Source organism: Podarcis erhardii (genome assembly GCF_964252035.2).
Source record: "Podarcis erhardii genome assembly, chromosome: 6".
Lineage (NCBI taxonomy): Eukaryota > Metazoa > Chordata > Lepidosauria > Squamata > Lacertidae > Podarcis > Podarcis erhardii.
Genome location: NC_138510.1, coordinates 69,283,208 through 69,304,370, shown reverse-complemented (window position 1 = coordinate 69,304,370; position 21,163 = coordinate 69,283,208). Strand labels below are relative to the sequence as shown.

Here is a 21,163-nt window from a genome sequence, read left to right as displayed (position 1 = left end):
TATGTCTTGTGTTTATGTAACTTGCAGTTTGCTGGTTTTCAAGGACAGCGTTTTGAGATGGCTCAACAAGAGGAATCCAAAAATAAACCACCTGCCACTCAAGGACACTCACCCCGGCACTCCACTTGCTAGACAACATATTCCATTGTCAGGAATCAATTAATCATTTACATTTTTAAATAAGAGGCCACTTAGAATTTGCAGCAGATGCTTAATAATAGTTAAAGCAAAGTTGGGAAGCTGTTTTAGTCATGTTCTTAAACATAATTTCAAGGACATAATGACTTAAAATTAATTTTTAAAAGGTATTCATAAAGAGAGGGGGAAAGGAATGGAAAAGCCACAGGAAAAATAGCTTCACCTAACCTAACAATATGCCATGAAAATGAAAAATATTATATACACATCAAGTATAATCATATTGGTCAATCACATGTGGATACAGCCCAAAAGAATAAGCTTCAGAAGTTGACAAATATACCATCGTATGCCAAAATAAGTTTTATCCCACTAGGGTAGGAGCATCTTTTCTGCAATAAATTATGTTGTCCTTTTGGACTCTCATGGTTTACATGAGCAGACACATCTCATCACAACAGAAACTTAAAATTTTAACTTAAGAGAATTTATCTTACCTTCTGTACACTGGAGGAAGCTGACTATCAGAAGTAGCCAAAACCTTTTCATTCTGCAATCAGAAGCCACCATTATTGACCCCCCTTTCTCGACGTATTTCTTCTTTTTATTCCTTAAAGATTCCAGTTATAAATGTCCAGCGTCATTCGAGTGGGTGGTCTACATCATTGATCTTCATAACTGGGGAAAGAAACAGAAATGAAAAAAATAAAATAAAAATCAACTCATGTTTGCGTCACTAAAACATTTTCGAAATGATACATAGAGATCAGACTCTTGTTGATAAGAAAACGGGCAGGGGTTGCAGGAAGAACCAACAACTGGCCACCATCAAGTTTAAAAAAAGAGTTGTTTTAATGATCATCTTCCAACTGAGGCAGGAACTGTTAATGATGCTGGCACGTTCCTGTGAGAAGTGGTGAAGCCAGGGAAGTGGATTTCCATGAAGTCTCAAGTTAAAACATTGCGAGGCGAGGGGAAAAGAAAAACCCCAAACACTCGTACAAGGAAGTCGGGCAGCTGCCAAAAGAAACTAAGCAGGAGGTCTCTCCTTCACAGTTTCCCTGCCTTCCACTTGCATCACTAGTGCCACCCTTTGTATTATGTATGGCTCTGCGCCCCCTCAGACAAAAAGCAGAAGCGGCAGAAACGATACAATCAAAATATCCATTTTTGCTGAAGCAGCTCCTGCCACCCTATGACCAGCAGCAGTGCCAAATCCAAAATATGTCTTCTGCAGAGACATGGTTTCTGGGAGCCAAAAACAATCCATCAAAGTCTTGATGGAAACCGTTTGCCATTGGCAGCATTAAGGCAAGCTGCTGCTTTTAAGCCTCGGGGCTTAATAGCAGTCAGGCCATGCCAGCATATTACTGGCAGGTAAGCCTGAAAAGAGCATCCCTGAGAATGTGCAGAATATCCCATTCTCTATAGCCAATTAATTGTAAGACAAACACATTAACATTTGGGATTAGAGTGAAGGACTTTCATGCCGGTTTGAGCCTCAGACCTTAGAAATTAACCAAGGAACCCCTGAACAAAATGAGATTCTTCTTTCCTCCAAATGGAGTGCACTGCACACACATTAGTGCAGAAGGTTTTTGTCCAAGTGAGCCATGCTGGAAAAGGGTGAAACTGATGTGCTTCCATTTGTTTTCCCTTCACTGAGAAGCAAACAGCTTTCTACAGCACAGAGGGAGGCAGAGCACTAGACATCTTTCGGAACTTTAATCTCCCTTTCAAAACATCTACTGCTAAGCCTACAAAAGCAACCTCCCAAATGCAAACAACTAAGTCTGTAAAGTAGTCCGCAGACAAAACAGCTCTGGTGGCCCTTGTTTTCCTCGCTGCCATGCCAAAGAACAGCAGAGTCAAACTAGCAATGTGAGCTCCAGAGTTTCTCTTAAAAAAAGAACCCTGCAAGCAGCCAGAGGAGGGAAATAAAAATAATTCTTCTGCCAAATCCACCATGCTGCTGCTGCTGGTGTCCCCAAGTCAGCCACAAGCAACAGTTCTATCATTAGAAATTAAGACTACTATACTTCCAGTGATTGTGGTTCCCTGGGCTTAAGGCAATGATAGTATGGGTATCAACACCTTGCAACCATGAACCGACATGGCCACTTTGGCAATTGCTAACTCTTGTTTCAAGATTTTCAAAGGAAAGGGGAGAATGCCATGAAGACAGAATATCTGGGCAGATGCATATAAAGGACAATAAAGCTCCCCCCTCTTTTTTGGGACTATCCCAGTGCAAGTGACCTATGGACTATTCCAAGTGGGGGGGGACCTATTTATCAAAAAGAAGAAGAAAGAAAAAGAAATCCACAACCCATTCCATTCCTAACCACGTTATTCAGAAGTACATTTTGCTGTGATTTAAGTATGCTTAGGATTGCGGTCATCAGCTGCTTAATAGCGATCGTTCCATTGTCAATCATAACATCTCCTGCACTTAACCCATCCTTCACTTTATTGGTGGGAAACGGTGTGTTTCTCTTGCACTTTTAATGCCTGATTGTTGCATGTGTGCACGCTAGGCACACAGAATCTACGATTCTGATTTATTTATTGTTTAGTATTGAAGCATAATCATTATTCTTCATGCATCAATAAATTTGGGGTTTAAAAGGGGGGGGAATGAGAGAGCTGATCATGCGTGTGCAACTCTATCATTTTGAACAAGGCTGTAATAAAGGAGGAGACAAAGAGTCTCCTCTCTCAAATCCCTGCCGGCGGATGCTCGACTCTGATCTATAACCCCCTACAAGTTAAATCTACAAGTTATTATGAATTTTCACCATCAACCTACCCTGTCTAATGGACCACCATTGGAAGAGAGGGTTGCTGCCAGAGAAAGCCAGTAGACCAGAAGCCAGTCATGTCACCTGTTCAGTCCAAGGAGATATAGTAGATCAAACCAGGATTTATATAGTAACAGGTACCCCCCCCAAAAAAAAAATCAGGGTTCTGGTCTGGCAGCAGAGGGGAAGGGCTGTAGCTCAGCATCTGCATTGTAGATTCAGTTGCTGGCCTCTCTGGGTAGGGCTGATACAGAACCCTGTCCTGGAGAGCCACTACATTGTCACTGCAGACAATACCGAGCTAGATGGCCTGGTGGCTTATAGAAAGCAGCTTCCAATGTTCCTGTGACTACACTGCAGGGTGTTGGACTAGATGACCCTCAGAATCCCTTCCAATTCTATGATTCTATACTGACCCTCTGCTCATCACACAGACAATTGCTATGCTGGACTTGGGAGTTCTCCCTTCCCTGTAACATGCAAATGCCGCCAACAAGTTCTGAACTAGCACAAGGCCAAAACGATTCATATCATGACACAAAGGATGTTTCAGTACAGGGCAGCCACCAAGGCATTTTCAGTGGCAAAGGGGAAGAAGTTCAGTGCAGACAAACAAAGCATAGTTCTCTCCCTGGCAGAAGCCCAAGCACCTAGAAGGAAAAAATAGATCCGTCACCAGTTAATCTAGTGGCGGCACATCAGCTGCAGCAGGAGTTTCCTGAAGCTGACACAAAGGAATAGTCATGTTACATCGCAGAGTCTTTCACCCAGAGCGGGGAGAGCTTTCTATGCTGAAAAATCTATAGAGGCTGCAAAGAAATGGTCTGCCATGTATAGCTGAAAGAATACTTTCCCTTCCTTTTGGTGAGATGGGGGGGGCGGGGGAGAGGAAAGGGGAGTTTATTCCCCAGTTAGGTAAACCAGTCAAGCCATTCAGTTAAGAATGGTGGACTGACCTGGGCTCTGGCACAGGTGCACAAACACGGAAGGAGAGAAAAGTCAGATTAACTCTTTATCCATCGCAACCCAGAAGAGTAATTGCCGAAAACATTTCACACACTTCGCAGACAGTACAGTGCGAATTGACCTAGCCATTAGAATAATTTGAGCGCATGGCTGAGGCACATTAATGACTGCAAGGGAAATTAAGCCAGTCTTTTGATTACTCCCAAACCATTCAGAGGATTTTTAGATTTGCTGAGATTTGATTTTAATGGGTTTTTTCGATTTCCTGAACATAATGCTTAGACGGACTACTTAGCTGCACACATCAATATGAAGGAGGGGTAGAGGAAAAGCGGGTCTTCGTGTTGTACAGTGACAGGCCTGTGTGCTCTGTCAAATGTCACCTCGCTGGGTTGCGGTTTGTAGGAAGGCAGAAAGGAAGGAAAGACTTGGAACACAAGAGGAGTTTCAATACCACTTTACTTGGGAGAGATGAGGGCAACAGCTGACGAGACAGCGAAAACAACAGGCTTCTCCCTGACCATAGATTCCATTTAGGTGTTTGGCATGACTTGAAAGTAGCTTGAGGATGTGTCTGGGACAATACAGAAGTAGGTGCAGCAGCAACAGCTGTCGGCTGACAGACAGAGCAAGCCAATATGTCTGTGTCAAAGAAAGTATTCAGTATGTGGAAGCTGGCAGCAAAGAATATCTTGATTCCTGCCTATTGTACGGAAAGGCAAACCTGTAAGTCAGCAGTTGGGGCTTTATCGGATTATCCGTCCCTTGTGTTAGCACCAAATAAATTAGTATATAAGCATCTGTATCAAAATCAAAACATTTAGGGTAAAATTAGTAGTGTAGATCTTTGTATTATTTATTTGATTACTTGAATCTATCTACACACACACACTACTCTCAACAGCAAATATTAATGTACAGCTTGGTTCCTGATTTCCCCACAAATAATCATCTAGTACATCACAAACAACACTTTGCCCCCTTCTTAATCAATAGGATAAACAAACAAAATAGTGCATCTTCAGCACCGTAGCACAAAACTCCTTGACATGTGATAGTGGTGAGGATGAGGTACCAACCTGGAGCCAGAGCACACTTGTGTTTGAAGATGCTGCTGACAGCCCTGTCTTTCAGACCCAATAATTGCTGTAGATAAGGAGGCAGAGTAACTCAACAACAACAACACAACCCAAAACAGACAAACGCCAGCAGGAAAAGCCATATTAGGTTACCTCTTAGCAAACAGCAAATGCAGTTCATAGTAAGTGGCTTTTCTGTGCAAATAGCTCATTTCTCTTCAGACCTTTTCTTGATGTGTTTTTTTAAAAAATAAAATAAAAACCACTAGTCCGTCATGATAGTGGGGAAGGGAGACAGTCTCTAGAGTCAAAAGGCAGATTGGATTTCAGAGTGCAACCAAAGATGCCTGGAAAACTTCCCTGGAAATTAAATCCTTCTATCTGGGAAATAGCATGGTCTCCTTCAGAAACATCCTGCCTTGGACAGCAAAAAGGGTGTTTAATGAGCTTTTTTGTGCATGTGTTACTTAAAGACAAAAATATTAGTTAGGTACAGGAGCAACCAACTTTCAGTCTTTTCTAGATAATAGGTAGCACAAGAGAAGCTAATTCTTTGACTTTCAATGCCCTGATTTACAACACTTTAAAGGTTTTCTGTTTACTAGGGAAGGAAAAAAACCGCCCGTTACACATTATGTCTAGGGAATTTGGAAAGACAATTAAAACCTAATCTCTGTAAAGCAAGATGGCACCCACCAAACACATCTCAAAATCTTGATGATGCCATCTTCATATCTCTTTTGCATCCTGACAATCCAACTGAATCAACAGGGAAACCTGACTTTATATCATAAGCATATTCTGTGTCCATCCAGCACAGTACCATAAATCTTGCACTACCATGCACAAACCGGTTGTGGCCGCTATGCTCTTCCCCAGTAGCCATGGGAAGAAATAAACCATGAATCCTGGTCCCATCCAGGGATCATGCTTGTTTCACTCCCAACACAGTACAATCCATAGCCAAGATTGGGTTACTCACTGTGATTTGTTGGGAGCAAAACAAAACAAAATCCTTGGTTCCAGCCATTGATCATGGTTTATTTCCTCTGTACACTAGCAGAGAGAAGAAAAGTAACCCAGAAAGATGCATTCATGGAAAACCATTAACTATGGTTTGCTGTGATGTGTAAACACAGCCACTGATAAGATCACCATCCTTCACATTAGTTAATCTGAACAACTACCATTTACTGATTCTATACTCAAATGGCTATGCAATCATCAATAAGAATGTATTAAGAAAAGTTGGGTAAGATTTAACATATTCACTATGCTTCATCCACCCTTGTTTCTGAATATGGTCAAAACACAGGGGTTAATCCACAGGTTCATACAAAGCACATAGTAAGGCACTCTTAAATTGCACATGACAACATTCCCTGCATCAGAAAATATCTGCTGTGGAAATTTAGTGTCAGGAAAAGGGTTTGACTAAAAATTCTCCCTGATACGTCAGCCAGCTTTCACTTGTAGGGAGTTCATATTGGAGTTCTTGATATTCTTGACATATGCATTCTTCCACTTACATTTTGAAGTGGTACAGTCTGACATGACATGTATCGCATCCAAGTAGTCTGAAGTATTGAGACTCTTTTAGATGCTAAATAATCAGTATGTAACTTTCTTCTTCCATAAGGACAAAATAAATAGCCAAAGCAGCTACAAAGAGACTGTTGTTCCATTAAAAACACTGCAGTGTTCAAGACCACCCTGGATGAAGGAGGGCGTCTTATCTCTAGGTCTGTACTCCACAGTTTCCATTAATTAACGCCTTCAATTTTGGATTTCTAACACAAAACATTACCATCTGAGTCAAACAGAAGGAATGCAGTATCAGGAAAGGGAATAGCACAGCGAGTAGGAGACCTGACCAAGGTGACCCAGTGTTACACTAAGAAAGTCATTTTTATACACTCAGCTGCTGCGTGCTCTGAAGTGATACATCAATGCTTTAGCGAAGCCTGAAACAGTATGGGATAAATATACATGTACCCTGAATCTAAGCCAAACGAGAGATCACAAAGCTCAAGTCCCACCGGACTGGATCCTGTGTTAATCACTACAACGGAGTTTACTCACAAAGGAGAATCTACCTGCGTGACAAGCAAAACACTCTACAAAAACCATTTCAGCTTTGCAATTTATCCTTTCCATCCGCAGCGGCACAGTGGTCTACCTCAATCATTCACCAGGAAAATAAATGGGATTTGGGGGGCGGTGAGCAGAAAGGGAGGGGAGGGAGGGAGATAGAAAAGGAAACTATTTTTATTGCCCATCATCATTCCGGTAGAGCTAAGCCTCCTTCATTTCCCACCAGTTATATGCTTTGTACATTTCTGCTTTTCAGACAGGCTAGTTCTACCCCTTCTTGTTAATGCAGGATGATGTTTCGATACTCTGGGGATTTATCATTCACTAAGCCAACAAAGTAAACGTTTGCTAGTGCTAATAAGAAAGGTAGATTTTAAAAAAGAGGGTGTGGAAGTTTGTGTGTCTGTGTATACATACATACATACACACACACACACACACACACACACATATATATATATATATATATATATATATATATATATATATATATATATTGCTTTCGTAGATTTTCACGGGTACAGGAATGCAGGTTTTGGTGTCCTCGGGTGTCTTCCCGTGTAAAAGTTGGGGTGTCTAGGCGACGTTTCGACGAGGTCTCACTCGTCATCTTCAGGCTGGTGCTTTCGGCTTCTTGTTCCAGTAACAAGAAGCCGAAAGCACCAGCCTGAAGATGACGAGTGAGACCTCGTCGAAACGTCGCCTAGACACCCCAACTTTTACACGGGAAGACACCCGAGGACACCAAAACCTGCATATATATATATATATATATATATATGGCTTCCTGTGAGCTAACAGCTTGCCCTCTTGATGACTCCCCCTGTTCTGGGGGTGGGGGAGAGAGGGGGGAGAGAGAGGAGTCTGCAAGTCAATTACAACTATTATCAGCTGTAATATCTTAGAGTCATGCTGAGCATGTTAAATATGCTGATCACTCTGTGGACACCAGAGGCACAATCTGAAGCTGTTTACCATTCCTTTCATTAAACACTCTTGGCCCGTGCGAAAACTGCAAAACAAATAGGTCTCATTTTCAATCTTTACGTAGGCTAGATTTTTATGAACATCAAAAAACAAAACAAACAAACAAGAAAATAATGAAGAGCTAGAAAGTATGCTTGTGCCAAAGACAGACCATGTTGCAATTTGAAAGACAAGAAGCAGAAGGTGTGGAGAGTTCAATAGCTTCTCCAACTTCTCGTGGAACAGAAAATTTACCGGTCTATACTGGTCCATGGAAAGTGGTCCCACTGAAACAAGAGTCACATCGGCTTCCACAAAATCGACCAGTTTCAATCCCTTTCCACTGGGGATAAGACCCACCCTGCAGGGTTGCTTTGCAGGCATCGACAACTACTACAGTGGTACCTCGGGTTACATACACTTCAGGTTACATATGCTTCAGGTTACAGACTCCGCTAACCCAGAAATATTACCTCAGGTTAAGAACTTTGCTTCAGGATGAGAACAGAAATCGTGCTCCGGTGGCGTGGCGGCGGCAGGAGGCCCCATTAGCTAAAGTGGTGCTTCAGGTTAAGAACAGTTTCAGGTTAAGAACGGACCTCCGGAATGAATTAAGTTCTTAACCAGAGGTACCACTGTATAGCAAAGCACTTTGTACTGTATATTTTTTTAAGCTCATTATAATAATCAATTCACCTCACCTAAAAAAAGGGAAGATCAAACCATAAGCTGAAATACTGGTCATTCCAAAACTTTAGGAAGAGAAATCAGCTCTTTCATTTACTGTCAGTGCTGATAAGGATTTCCAGCAATCTATTTTTAACAAGATTGCTGCATTCGCTTGGTTAACTTCATTTGCCATCCAGGTGTAGTTATGTGTGTGTTGTTTTTCTTCATGCAAGTCAGAACATTTGTTTGAAGCAGAAGTAGGCAAACATCATGGGTCTGTGACCAGACATGCCTGTAGCTCTGGAATGGATGTGTTACGTGAAGCTTCATATAGTTCACTGTGAGGAGCGTAACATACTTGATATGCATTATGACCTTTCTTTTCTTGGCATGAGAAAAACAGGAGCGGGCGGGGAAGAGAATGAGTTTCAAATAAAAAGGAGGTTCACACATGCCACTCACAGCTGACATCCCAATCTAAATAGCGTCATCAGCCCAGGGCCCAACATCCACCTGACAAAATAAAACCAAGTCTTGTGACTTGGCAACAAATCAGCTTTGTGGGTTATACATACTTCATTGTTTGTTTAACCATCTTGAATAATTGGGTTAAATAAAGCCTTGACTTCCAGGGCTTGTGCGTTGCAACAGTATTTCAAATGGGCCCGGTGCCAACCTCACTGCAACTGAATCCTCCCCACACTATTCTGAATGTTAGGGGCTACCTGAGCCATGCATGAAACACTTACTTAAATTTGGTATGCTCTTTTCCCGTCCCTTCTTTTAAACGATAAATGAAACTAAAACTTGAAACACAACACCTCATATTGGACAGAAAGAATAACACCATGGATTTATAACACCATTGCATCCTAAAGCATTTTTTGGTCTGCATGAGCTGCTTTTTCTTCTTCTTTAAAAAAACAACCCCTATTTCTATCATAACCTACAAATAAACTATTTAACTTCCATAAGATCTACATACACACCATTCAACTAGACATCTCCTCTGTTCTACCCCAGTGCTGATGCTCTCCAAAGCCCTCTGTCAATGACTATGGAAGTGTGACAGATACAACACACACTGTTTTCCTCCAGGACAGAAACAGCTATTATAAATTCTGAAGCCATCCATGGTGGGGGCGTTGGGGGGGGTTGAGACTGTTCTTAACACAGTGGTAGATAACCAGTAACCTTGTGTCCGTATCTGACCCAAAGATGGTTACTAGTTAGCCTATTTCTTACATAAACCCTTTTAGTGGCTAAAATGAATCACAGAGCCCTTGTCATACTCCTCCCAGGTCCTGTGGGACAGAAGTGACTGCTAGAGTTAAACAGATTATGCCACCATGCTGCCTGAAAATCCCATGCTCTCCCCCACATTTCCTAAGGAAAAACAGTGTGCTGTTTCTGTCCTCTCGGTTTCAGCTAGTTGACAAACTTTAGATAAGTTGAGAGACTCAAGTAAGTAAGGGTTATGATAAATTACAGTTTTCTCAACAGAGAAATCTTCAACCATGTTATGCAAACATTATGTTACTTTGATCACTTCCCTACAATGTTGGCCTGACATGCTAAAGGTTCCCCAACATGGTGCCACAGGTAACAGTGTGCTCACAGAAACCTGGTAGTGTACCTGCCAGGCTTTCGAGTCCCCTGTGCAGTGGATTATAAACTATAGTACTTTCCCAAGTACTGCCCACATTATGTGCTTCAGCTCTCTACTGTTCCATAGAACCAGTTTCATTTTCATAGAATGCAGCTATCCTACATGGGGATAGAACCTGCAACCTTGTGGGTGTTATCAGCACCATGCTCTGACCAACTGAGCTATCCAGGCTGAGCTTGGTTGCGACTGGCCAGCAGACTAGGAAAAGTGTTCTCTCTGATAGTGTCCGATTAGAACTTAGAGAATGGTTCTAATTGGATGTTACAAGAAAAACGAGATAAATTCTAACTGGATGCCTGGAGCAGGAAATAGTGCTGACGCTGAAGAGAAGAGATACCAAAGGGATAGCTGCAAATAAGGCCTTGGTGCAAGAAGGAAAGGTCCATAATAGGGTAAGAAACAAAGGAAGCAGCCTAGGTTGGGGTGCATCTGAGAGAAAAGAGGGCTGAGCAGGAAGGAAACAGAGTGTAAGTGCATCAAAGCTCTTGTTTCTACCCAGTCATAATTCTCCATAGTGAAGGGCCCAGAACATTCTCTCAGAATTTCATTATCTGCCCATGGGTTAAAAATAATAATACTGAGGAGGAGGAGGAGGAGGAGGAGGAGGAGGAGGATGTTAGGAAGCTACACTACAGTCCCAATCAGAGGCTTTTTCCGCCATGGTACCCCTGCCAAACAAGCTGTGGCGGGACTTCCGGGTTGGCGCCATCGCCGAATGGCGGACTCCCTCCGAGCTCCGGAGGGAGTCTGCTCGGCAGGGGCTGGGTCCTACCGCACCGGCGATGCGGGGACCCTTAAAAACCACGGCCAGAGGAGGCCGTGGACATGGAGACTCGGCTGGCACCGTTAGCGCCCTCCCGACTCGTGAAGGAGCCTTTTTAAAGGCTCCGGATCGGGTGCCGGGGAGAAGCGTGGTGCTTGAGTTCTCTGCTATCCCTGCCGAGCGCAGCCGCATGCCATCCGGCGGAGAGCGCTGACTTCTTCTATTGAAAATTCGGATCTAAAAGAAGAACCCGTGAGTAAATTGGAATATGGACTAAAAAAAGGGGACAAATTTTTAAAATTTGGAGCGAACGGGGGAGGTGGAAAAAAGGAAGTCAGCCCCCCCTAAATTGTAGAAGAGCCAAAACAAAGGAATGGATAACTAAGATCGAGAGTAACCTAATTTCACCGAATTAGCAACTTCGCGAGGGAAATTTATAAGATTGAGCCGGAGGAGAAAAGTGGAATTTGTATTAAAAAGCAACACCCCCCCCCGGAACCCCTGGAGCTATTCGTGAAAATGCCTGGAGAAGAACACGTGGAAATGCTTGGAGAAGAGTAACGGAGGTTTTGACAGGTTTTGACAGCCGTCAAGGAGCTGTCAAAACGGAAGAATGTAACAGAGACTTGGTTATGGACTTTGCCGGTTACATTTGATATAAGTTGAGTATAAATTGTTTCAAATTGTCTAAATAAGGATAAATAAGCTATTTGGACTGGTGGATGGGCTTTGGAAGGGAACTTTGTTATGGGAATCCATCTAGAGGAGCTGAGGGATATTGCATGTGTTTTTGACAAGAAACTTATGCAGTTGAATAGAACTTTTAATCTCCTGGGAAACTGCAGAAATGGAACATTATTTTGTCTACAGAGGTCTACACACTATAGGAAACAATGGAACTATCTGTTGGAAAATGAAAGGATCATGATGTAATGTTTTGTTCCTGAACAACAAGCCTCTGCAGGGATATTAGAAACTTTTGGAGAAAGAACATTTCTGTGGGAGAACAGAGAAACAAAAAGGAGGAGAATGGCCGACAAGAATAAGGAAACAACAAGAACTGGACAGAAATGGGAAAGGGGACATTTGGGATATCCAGATTCGACAAGCTTATGGAATTAAAATTGGAGTTTCTACTCCTGGATATAAAAATCTGGATAGAAGAAATGGACCCTCTTCTCGATAGACTTTTTTTTAGGATTGGACATTCGTAATTAAATGATTGGACATTCGCAATTAATAAGACTGGCAAAGAATCAGAGGGATGTGTGTTTAATGTAATGTGGGAACTCCAGGAAGATATTAGAGATGGAGGGCTAGGAGAAACGTAACAGGGAAAAAGGGGAGGGAAAGTTGGAATCCAAAGGTTGTAAAATTATTATTTAATTCTATGTTGTCGTTTTTTATTTGTATTAAAGGGGGAAACTCGTGGAAGGGAATAGATCGAGCTTAGGGGGATGGGAATTACGCTAAATTGGGTAATGGAGGATGATTGCAATTTGGGGATAAGAATTTGTTGAACCTAATTGTTTATTTGGAAGATTTGGAATACATGAGGGGGTGGGGAGGGGAAGTCCTAGTTATTGGAAAAAGTTTATAAATTGGATTTAATTTGTTTTAATTTGGAAAATCTTAATAAAAATTATTTAAAAAAAACAAACAAACAAGCTGTGGCAAGTGGTGAATAAGGTGTGACATGAGAGAAGCTAGTTAACAGTGGGTTGCTGCAGCTATGAATTTATTTATTCAGGAAGGGTCAATGGGCCACTTTCACTGTCTTTTTGGTGCCTGGAACAGACCCCACCACCCCTGACATACACAATTGGGGGGGGTGTTTGTTTCATCTACAATTGTGTTTATGCCACTGTCTGCTCTTTTATTTTTCATCACAGGTTTTGTGTTCTTTAATAATGTTATTTTAATTACTTATTGTATTAGCCAACCACGGGATGAGGGGAGAAATATTTGAAGTGTGGGCTATACTGTTATTTATTTAAAAATAACATCATATAAGGACATGGAGGACTAACGGATAAGGCAAACCAATAACTCGGTTTACCACAAAGGGTACAGGAGGACAACCAAACATGCAATTGGCAGCCTGGGATGGTAGACAACTCCGCCCACCTGCACATGACTTCTGCTGCATGCATCTGATGGACCAGAGGCCACACTGGAGGTGTGCATTTCAGACTTGTGCTTGATTGAGATGTTTCACTGATAAGTCATTTTTGAACAGGGCCTCAGTTTAACCTAAGAAACACATACCTTCCTGTCAAACATGAACATTGGCAAAACTGCCTGGGTTGGAAGGCAGCTGAAGTCAAAAAATTTCTGGAGGCCACAGGCTCCCTATCGCTGGTCTAATCATAGTTTAGAGCTATGAAAGTTTACAAAATATAACACACTATGAGGGCTTCCATTCAATATGGAAAGCTTTGTGTAGAGATGCTGTAACTTTGCCTTCTGTTACATATCTGAACAATAAACCGTATTTTGAGTATAATGTTGATGGCACAACGGGGAGATAAGTTGCAGGCAGCTGTAGAATTGTCTGCTCCTTGCACTGTATTCAGAGTATATAGCCTGCTTCTTTCCTCAGCAGACTAACATCTGTAGATAGGCATTCAGGTTTTGCAATGCTTTTTCTCTCTATTGGCAGCAAAGCTATTTTGAAACAACGAACGTCAACTTTGGAAAATGTATTAAGGAATGCACATTCAAGTCCAGACAACCTCGGGAGGGTAGATCGGCAGTAACTAAGAGCGGTGACAGCAAATATGTTAAGGAAGAGAAGGAGTGCTTCTCTAGTCAATGTGGATAAACATGCATTTGCATTATCGATAATTTACTCTGCAATCCTGATTCTTCTAGAAAGAACATAGCTTCAGAGCTAATATTTGTGATATCCTGGTCTAATCACTGTGCAGCGAAATATGAAACAAAATCAATGGTAGCTCATAAGATGTAATCTTGCTACTCTATTTGGCTCACTGTGCTGAATTTCTAGCTCATAAATCATTGTTACTAGCCATTCAGTGAATCAATATTCAGATTCCCTCTTGGTCTATACATACAACCACTAAATGAAATAATAATGACCCAAGATCTGTCATATATTAGCTCATCAATACCACCAACAGAGATTCCTTGGCAACAATGAGGTAACTGGAGATAAAACACATCTGATGAGCATGCAAGCAATTATGAAAAATCTGTAACTATAGCAAGAGAAAAACGCACCACACAGAACCGCACATGTTCATAACCACAGTCCTGAAACCACTTACCCACTTGACATTTGTGAGACAATTCCTGAACAACAGAGTAACTCGTGAGTAAGTAGTTTAGGACCTAATAAGATCATGACCTCAGGCAATGTTTTATCATGGTGATATAGTAATTCACATTTTAAAGAAAGCCAGCTTTTATGACAACAGTGATACTAAATATATTTAATTAGACTGTAAACACCCAATTGTTAAATGCTATCTTCTGTCTCATTCTAAATCCCCCTCCTCTCTTCTTTATCCTCTCTTTGTCTTTTAAAAGCACCATTAGTACATCTGTAAAGAGAATTCCTCAACTCCTTACTCTCATTCCGATAGCCCCAAAGCCCCAGTGGAGCAAAGATTAGTCCCATTAAAAACCAACAACAAAAAAATAAAATAAACTATTAGAGTGCTTTCCGTGAAGCCTTATTCCCCAAATGCTTTACAGACCATTTAATTATCTCAAGGTAGTGGAACGCCTCTCTGCAGACGAACATGAAAGCTACTGCTCTCTCTCTCCAGTATCCCACATGTGGGCCGTGGTGCTATTTTAATCTCTAATGGTAATAATATCTGAAAGAGCTAGCAAGAGAAATATGTTGGCTGGAATGCACTACTTAGTAGGGGGAGGGAATCAATAGCATGGGATCTTTAAATTACCACCAAAACAAAGCAAGAGAATCCATAGGGGGAAATCTGACTTGTGGAAGGAAGCTACACAAAACTATAAGCCAGCCCTTCACCTAACCCCACTATGCCTATCACCAGCAGAAAAAAAGGAAGAGAAAGGGGGGGGGGAGACCAGTGCCTGCTGCCAGTCACTGACATAAAGCGATTTTCCAGACATGCCACTTTACGCAGCAGGGGAGCAGAACATTTAGGAGGCTTTATAATAATTATGTTTTAAAATGGGAGGGGTGGAAGAGAGAGAGAGTGAGTCTCTCTCTTTCTCCTTGCTTTATATCCAGTTTGCTCCTATTCCCCTTCTAGACCATTAAAAGATTTCACTTCACAAACAACTAGGTTATAAAGCTGCACATTTAAGGAGCCCCCAAAGGAGGAAACAGCTAGTGTTGGGGAGAGGTGTTTGTTTTGTTTTGTTTTTAAAAAAAGCACAGGCTTACAATTTAGCCACGGAGCTGAGGCAAGTAGCAACTGCCCACAGCGGCAGAGGCAGCAGCACCACTACCAGGTGTAGGCAGATGGGGTGAGGGACAGGGGTATCACGAGACAAACAGCACCTGATCATGACTGTGTGGCTTCGCAGGCTAGCTTCCATGACCTCAAGGTAAGAGCAAGAGAAACCAAGGGCTTTTAAATGGCATGTTGGTTTGTTTAACTTTGTTTCCTGACTTTCCACCAAGCCGTGCGTAAAAGCTTTCTGAATCGGACAATGTGGCATCCCCCTTCTTGCTCCCAGTATGCAGTCTCCAAAAGCAACCACTAAAGGAAATGAAACTCAGTTCAAGGTACTCCCGAAGCTTCCACCATAGAACATGCTTCTGCCATTTATTACATATGAAGTGGGATGTTTGTTAATATGCTCTCTTCACATGTGTAGACATGTGAGCTTCGGAGAAACTGCCATCTCGTTGAGCAGTCTAGAACTGGCATAGCACACTGACCTTGAGCTATGGACCAGGAACCCAACCCCTCCATTAGAATGGTGCCTCTACATGGCATTATGCAAAGCACTCTCTCTCAGCCTCAATCCCACCCAGAGGAACCACATTCTCCAGAGGAGAACACAAGAGTATTCTGAATACAGTGGTACCTCGGGATGTGAACAGGATCCGTTCCAGAGCCCCGTTCACATCCTGAACAGAACGTAAGACCCGACAGCGCATCTATGCGTGCCGTGTTTCGCCACTCCCACGCATGTGTGTGATTTCATTTTGACCGTCTGCGCATGTGCAAGCGGCGAAACGCGCTCCGTTACTTCCAGGTTGTCGCGGAGCACAACCCGAAAATACCTATCCTGAAGCATATTTATCCCGAGGTATGACTGTACTGAGGTGGCCTGGCCCCCTCACAAATATATCTGGGTGTCCAAAATTGCCTCAACCCCTCAGTCAGTGCCTATGGGCCCAGCATCTGAAACATGGAGAGTAAAAAACTTAACTTGCACGGTTGTTGTAATGATTATACCCAAATAAGAACGACCTGCTGGATCAGGCCAATAGCCCATCTAGTCCAAAATCCTGTTCTCACAGTGGCCAACCAGATACCTGTGGGAAACCCATAAGCAGGAATCGAGTACAAGATTCCTTCTGTGGATTTCGGCAAACGGTACTCAGACGTATTGCTGCCTCTTGCTATGGAGGCAGAGCAAAGCCATCATGGCTAGTTCAGGACAGATGTGAAATATATACTGGATATACTGCTTCATTAAATTAGCCCCATGCAATAACAGCACTGCTGCCAATTAGGATAGAATTTGGGTGACATGCAGAAGTTACTCTAACTTCAGGGGGCCTCACTGAAATCTATGGTGACTTTGCCCAAGATGCTATACTTATTAATCTTAATCCTGCAATATTATTTGTTCCCTCAGGATAGTAAAGGTAAAGGACCCATGGACAGTTAGTCCATTAGACTATGGGGTGCAGTGCTCATTTCCGCTTTCAGACTGAGGGAACCGGCGTTTGTCCGCAGCTTTTTTCAAGGTCATGTGGCCAGCATGACTAAACCGCTTCTGGCGCAACGTGACACTGCGATGAGTGCCAGAGCGTTTATCTTCCCGCCACAGCGGTACCTATTTATCTACTTGTGCTGGTATGCTTTTGAATTGCTTAGTTGGCAAGAGTTGGAACAAAGCAATGGGAGCTCACTCCATCGCACAGATTCCAACTGCTAACCTTATGATAGGCAAGCCCAAGAGGCTCAGTGCTTTAGGCCACAGCGCCACCCGCCTCCCGGATAGTAATGAAGGAACAAAGGCTGCTGCATCAAAACATATTCCATCTGGCTCACTGTTATCTATCAGGAGCAGCAAACTGTGGCCCTCCAACATGACCAATAGTCAGGGATGATGAGAGCTGTACTCCAACATTTAGGGGGAACAATACTGTGTTTTAGGGGCTCCCTTCCCACCATACACACACTGGTGGGATCCTCTCTCCAAGGAGACCTGCCCAACACCCAAAGTAAGCTTTTTTCCAGTGCCAAAGACTTGCCTCTTCAACCGGACATCAAATTGTTAATGCATTTCTTATCCCTGTGACTGTGTTGGCTAGCTTATACCAGAGATTCCCAAACTTGGGTCTCCAGTTGTTTTGGGGCTACAGTTCCCATCATCCCTGACCACTGGTCCTGCTAGCTAGGGATGATGGGAGTTGTAGTCCAAAAACAGATGGAGACCAAAGTTTGGGAAACCCTGTCCTTATACAGTTGAAAGGAGGTAGGGTTTTTGTCTGCCGCTTTTAGAACCTGTCAAATATTATTTGAAATATTATGGCAAAGCGTGAGGCAAATGTTTCAGAGAGTGATTCAAGATGGGGGACTATCTCTGCTTCCAAACCACACATGTTTATGTTGCTGTTCTTTTTAAAATAAAAACATTCAGTGAGGGGTGAATTGGGACTACTGTTCTACATTTTCTCTTTGGATGCTAAAATCCATCAGCTTTAGATGACTGAGTGGAAAAAGTTAGAAGCAGTGTTAGAAATTAAGATATATGAAAGCTAGGAGCTAAATGGCACCTTAGACCTATGTTATGGGCACAACAACGGAATTGTCTAGCCACGCTTTTTAATAACAAGAATACAAAGCTGAAAATGAATGAACTTCAGCTAAAATATGACGTTCATTTTTCACATGGTCTAGTCCTTCCCCTGCCCACCCCCCTAATATTCTTAATAGGGTCTCTTCTCCAGTCTTCAGAGAGCAGCTGGAAGTGGGGAGGCAGAAAAGGGTCCTCCTTACCTTCCACTCTGCAGTTTTAATCTGAAATCTTAGGCACAGTACTGCGCCCAGAGCTCAGAAACTGCTCGCGCTAATGAAATTCCCTGTTGCAAAATGTGCCTAGGACAATGGGAGTTTCAAACACTGGGTAGAAGTGTAGCACACGGGAAATGAGGAAGGTATCCAATGCACACATTCCATTTGTGCAACAGCTCTTATCCCAACAAATGCTACATGCCCCTCCCAGATTTCCTCTGGAGGGAACCCTGGGACAGATTTAGGGGGCTTGCACAGAAGATGGGGGGAAACTTCCGTTGTGCAGCCAAAAATATTTGAGCTGATGAACAAGTACATTGATACACACCTAGAGCTTCCCTCTAAACTGATTTTGATTGAACGAAAGTTTTCCAGAAATTGATCTCTCTCCAAGACAACTTACAAAACTACAGAAAAAGCTCCAGCAACTTCATTTTGATCCTCTTTGGCACTCTTTCTCACTTATACACAGAGTTTATGATGATGCGCACATTCCGGGTAGCTTTCCAAAGCTTCTTCTACATATACTAGCCTTCCCTATGTATTCAAAGCCTTTTCCTGCACGCCCATACTTCAAACCAGCTTTGAAACTCTTAGCTCAAAATTCCCTGTTGAACATCAAGTGAAACCCTGGTAGTATATTCAACTTAAGCATTGTCTTGCCAATTGTGAACATATTCAAATCCTCATATATTTCTGTTGCCACATTAATTATTCACCTTTTGAAATTTAATTCGTATCACGATTTTCACACTCACAAAATCCTGCAGAATTTGATGATGATTGTCATTTGATGACCTTGCTTTTTAGAGATAGCTATTTCACAGCATGCAATATTCATTCTGTAAATTCCTAGCGCCTGCCCTGATAATTATGCTCATAATTTTGGCCTCGCTTGCTACACACATGCAACTAATACGAATTACATTTTTGAACCACAATTAACAGCACACTCAATTTGCCCGGTGATTATCAGATAGTAAAAGCGCACAGTAAAAACCGCACAAATGAAGCCAGAATTTGTCCATCAACCTTATTTATAAGTGAAAAGAGTGAAGAAGATTACAAAATTTTAATAAGAGCATTATATTATGGTAGCAATAATCTAGGTGTTTTACTGGAAGAGAAGTCGATTACTGTAAATGAAATTTTAAAATGTCCTTTCCATTTTGCAGATAACACAAAATGACTCCTTTCATGTCTCCTGCGATAAGGATACATTTGCCACACATTTAAATGGTGCCTTCACCCCATCCAACCCAATGTATAAATTAATAATTCAGTGACATTAATACAAGAAGATAAATGATAAAGAGGTTGGAGCACAAGGGCCAAGAGTACACATAGACTTCTTTGGGAAGAACTAATACCTCTCTGCCAATTACAGGCAGAACTTTTTTAACAGTTTTCAATGGCATTTTTACAATCTAAATAGCAGCTTATGCACACACAATTTCACACAACTCAGGCTTAATAAATCTCCTGCTGCTACCAAACAATCATTTTAAGGGATTAAAGTGCAACATCTGCTGCCATTAATAAGCATTTTATATAGCCATACTTATAAAAGCAGTCTCTACTGAATTGTTAGTCTCTGAAAGAGCTTCTAGACCCAAGCACCAGTTTAGCATAAATTATACCTTTATCATTTGATTGGTGATTTTAGCTTATGACAACAATGAAGGGTATTACTACATAGCGGCTCCAGAATGAAAATATATGCTAGGTAGAACTATTATTTTCCAGTATGGCAGTGTTCCAAATAGCTGAAAGAAAAAGCAAATTACATAGTCACATGCAACACTGACTAGTGTTTCTAGTCAGACTTTGCAAACATGTTTCCTTCTTTTGCAGAGGCAGAAATACATTTCTGATTATTTTTTGAGCGACAAACCTTATTAATGCTCTGACCGATTCACCACACTACTTATAGATGCAATCTCCTTTATTTTAATGTAACTGATACGAAAGCAGGACTTGGTTGTGCTATCACAACCGTGGTTGTAATGGCACTTTCTAGCGTCCTCTCACCAAGATCAATGACATTTGAACACTTTTTGAGAAGTACAGCCCTAGGTTGTATGATAGGATTTAGTTTCAGAATAAATTACTGCCTGTGCATGCACGTTCCTTGAAAGTTTTTTAAAAATCAAAGAAGTTAATATTTCTCATCAGGGATTTGAAAAGTATAAATCCTAGTTGACAGGTCCTGAAAGTTCAGAAATGAGGGCCCCCATGTAAGATTGGCAGGAACCAAGAACACTAATTATTGGCATGCACTGCATAAACCTCCCAGCTCAGCACTGCCAAAAGAAGGCCAACGCCTGCCGCTCTGGACAATGGAATGCCACAGACTGCCAAGCATGCCCCATCATAAAATGAGGTCGAAAAATGAGATGCCAACAAGCTCTATTTCATTAATTTACTTTAGTTTCATATATTGCTTCCTAATCAAAAGGGATGAAATGACAAAATAATTCTGCTGTGCTTTTATGGGTACCGAATAGGTGCCAGGGATATCCAGAGTTGGATGTTACTTACGTACCCAAACTTGTATGCCGTGTCCAAGTCAAATGTTATTTTGTACGTGAACAAGGCTGGATCTTCTAGGAAAGACAATATACGCACAGAATGTTTTGAACCGCTTCTTCGTTTCCAAAAACCAGCAACAAAAAGGATTGCAACACAAGGAAATATCATTGTCTGGCATAAACTTACAACCAGTGCCAATGTGTGACAGCTGACAGAGAGGTCGGAACCTATTAGCCATACTAGGCTTTGAACTATTCACGGCTGAGGCCAAAGCC

General features: G+C 42.0%; 1 protein-coding gene across 23 annotated transcripts in view; it reads right to left on the bottom strand.

Moving 5' to 3' along the window:
• ADGRL2 (adhesion G protein-coupled receptor L2) overlaps positions 1–21,163 on the bottom strand; it is a 249,524-nt gene that overhangs the window by 157,233 nt on the left and 71,128 nt on the right. For all 23 annotated transcript variants that reach the window (XM_081865672.1, XM_081865664.1, XM_081865663.1 and 20 more), the window contains one exon: positions 636–816. In XM_081865672.1, coding sequence (XP_081721798.1) covers positions 636–708 — 73 coding nt within the window. In that variant the 5' untranslated portion in view covers positions 709–816. The remainder of the gene's footprint in view (positions 1–635; positions 817–21,163) is intronic.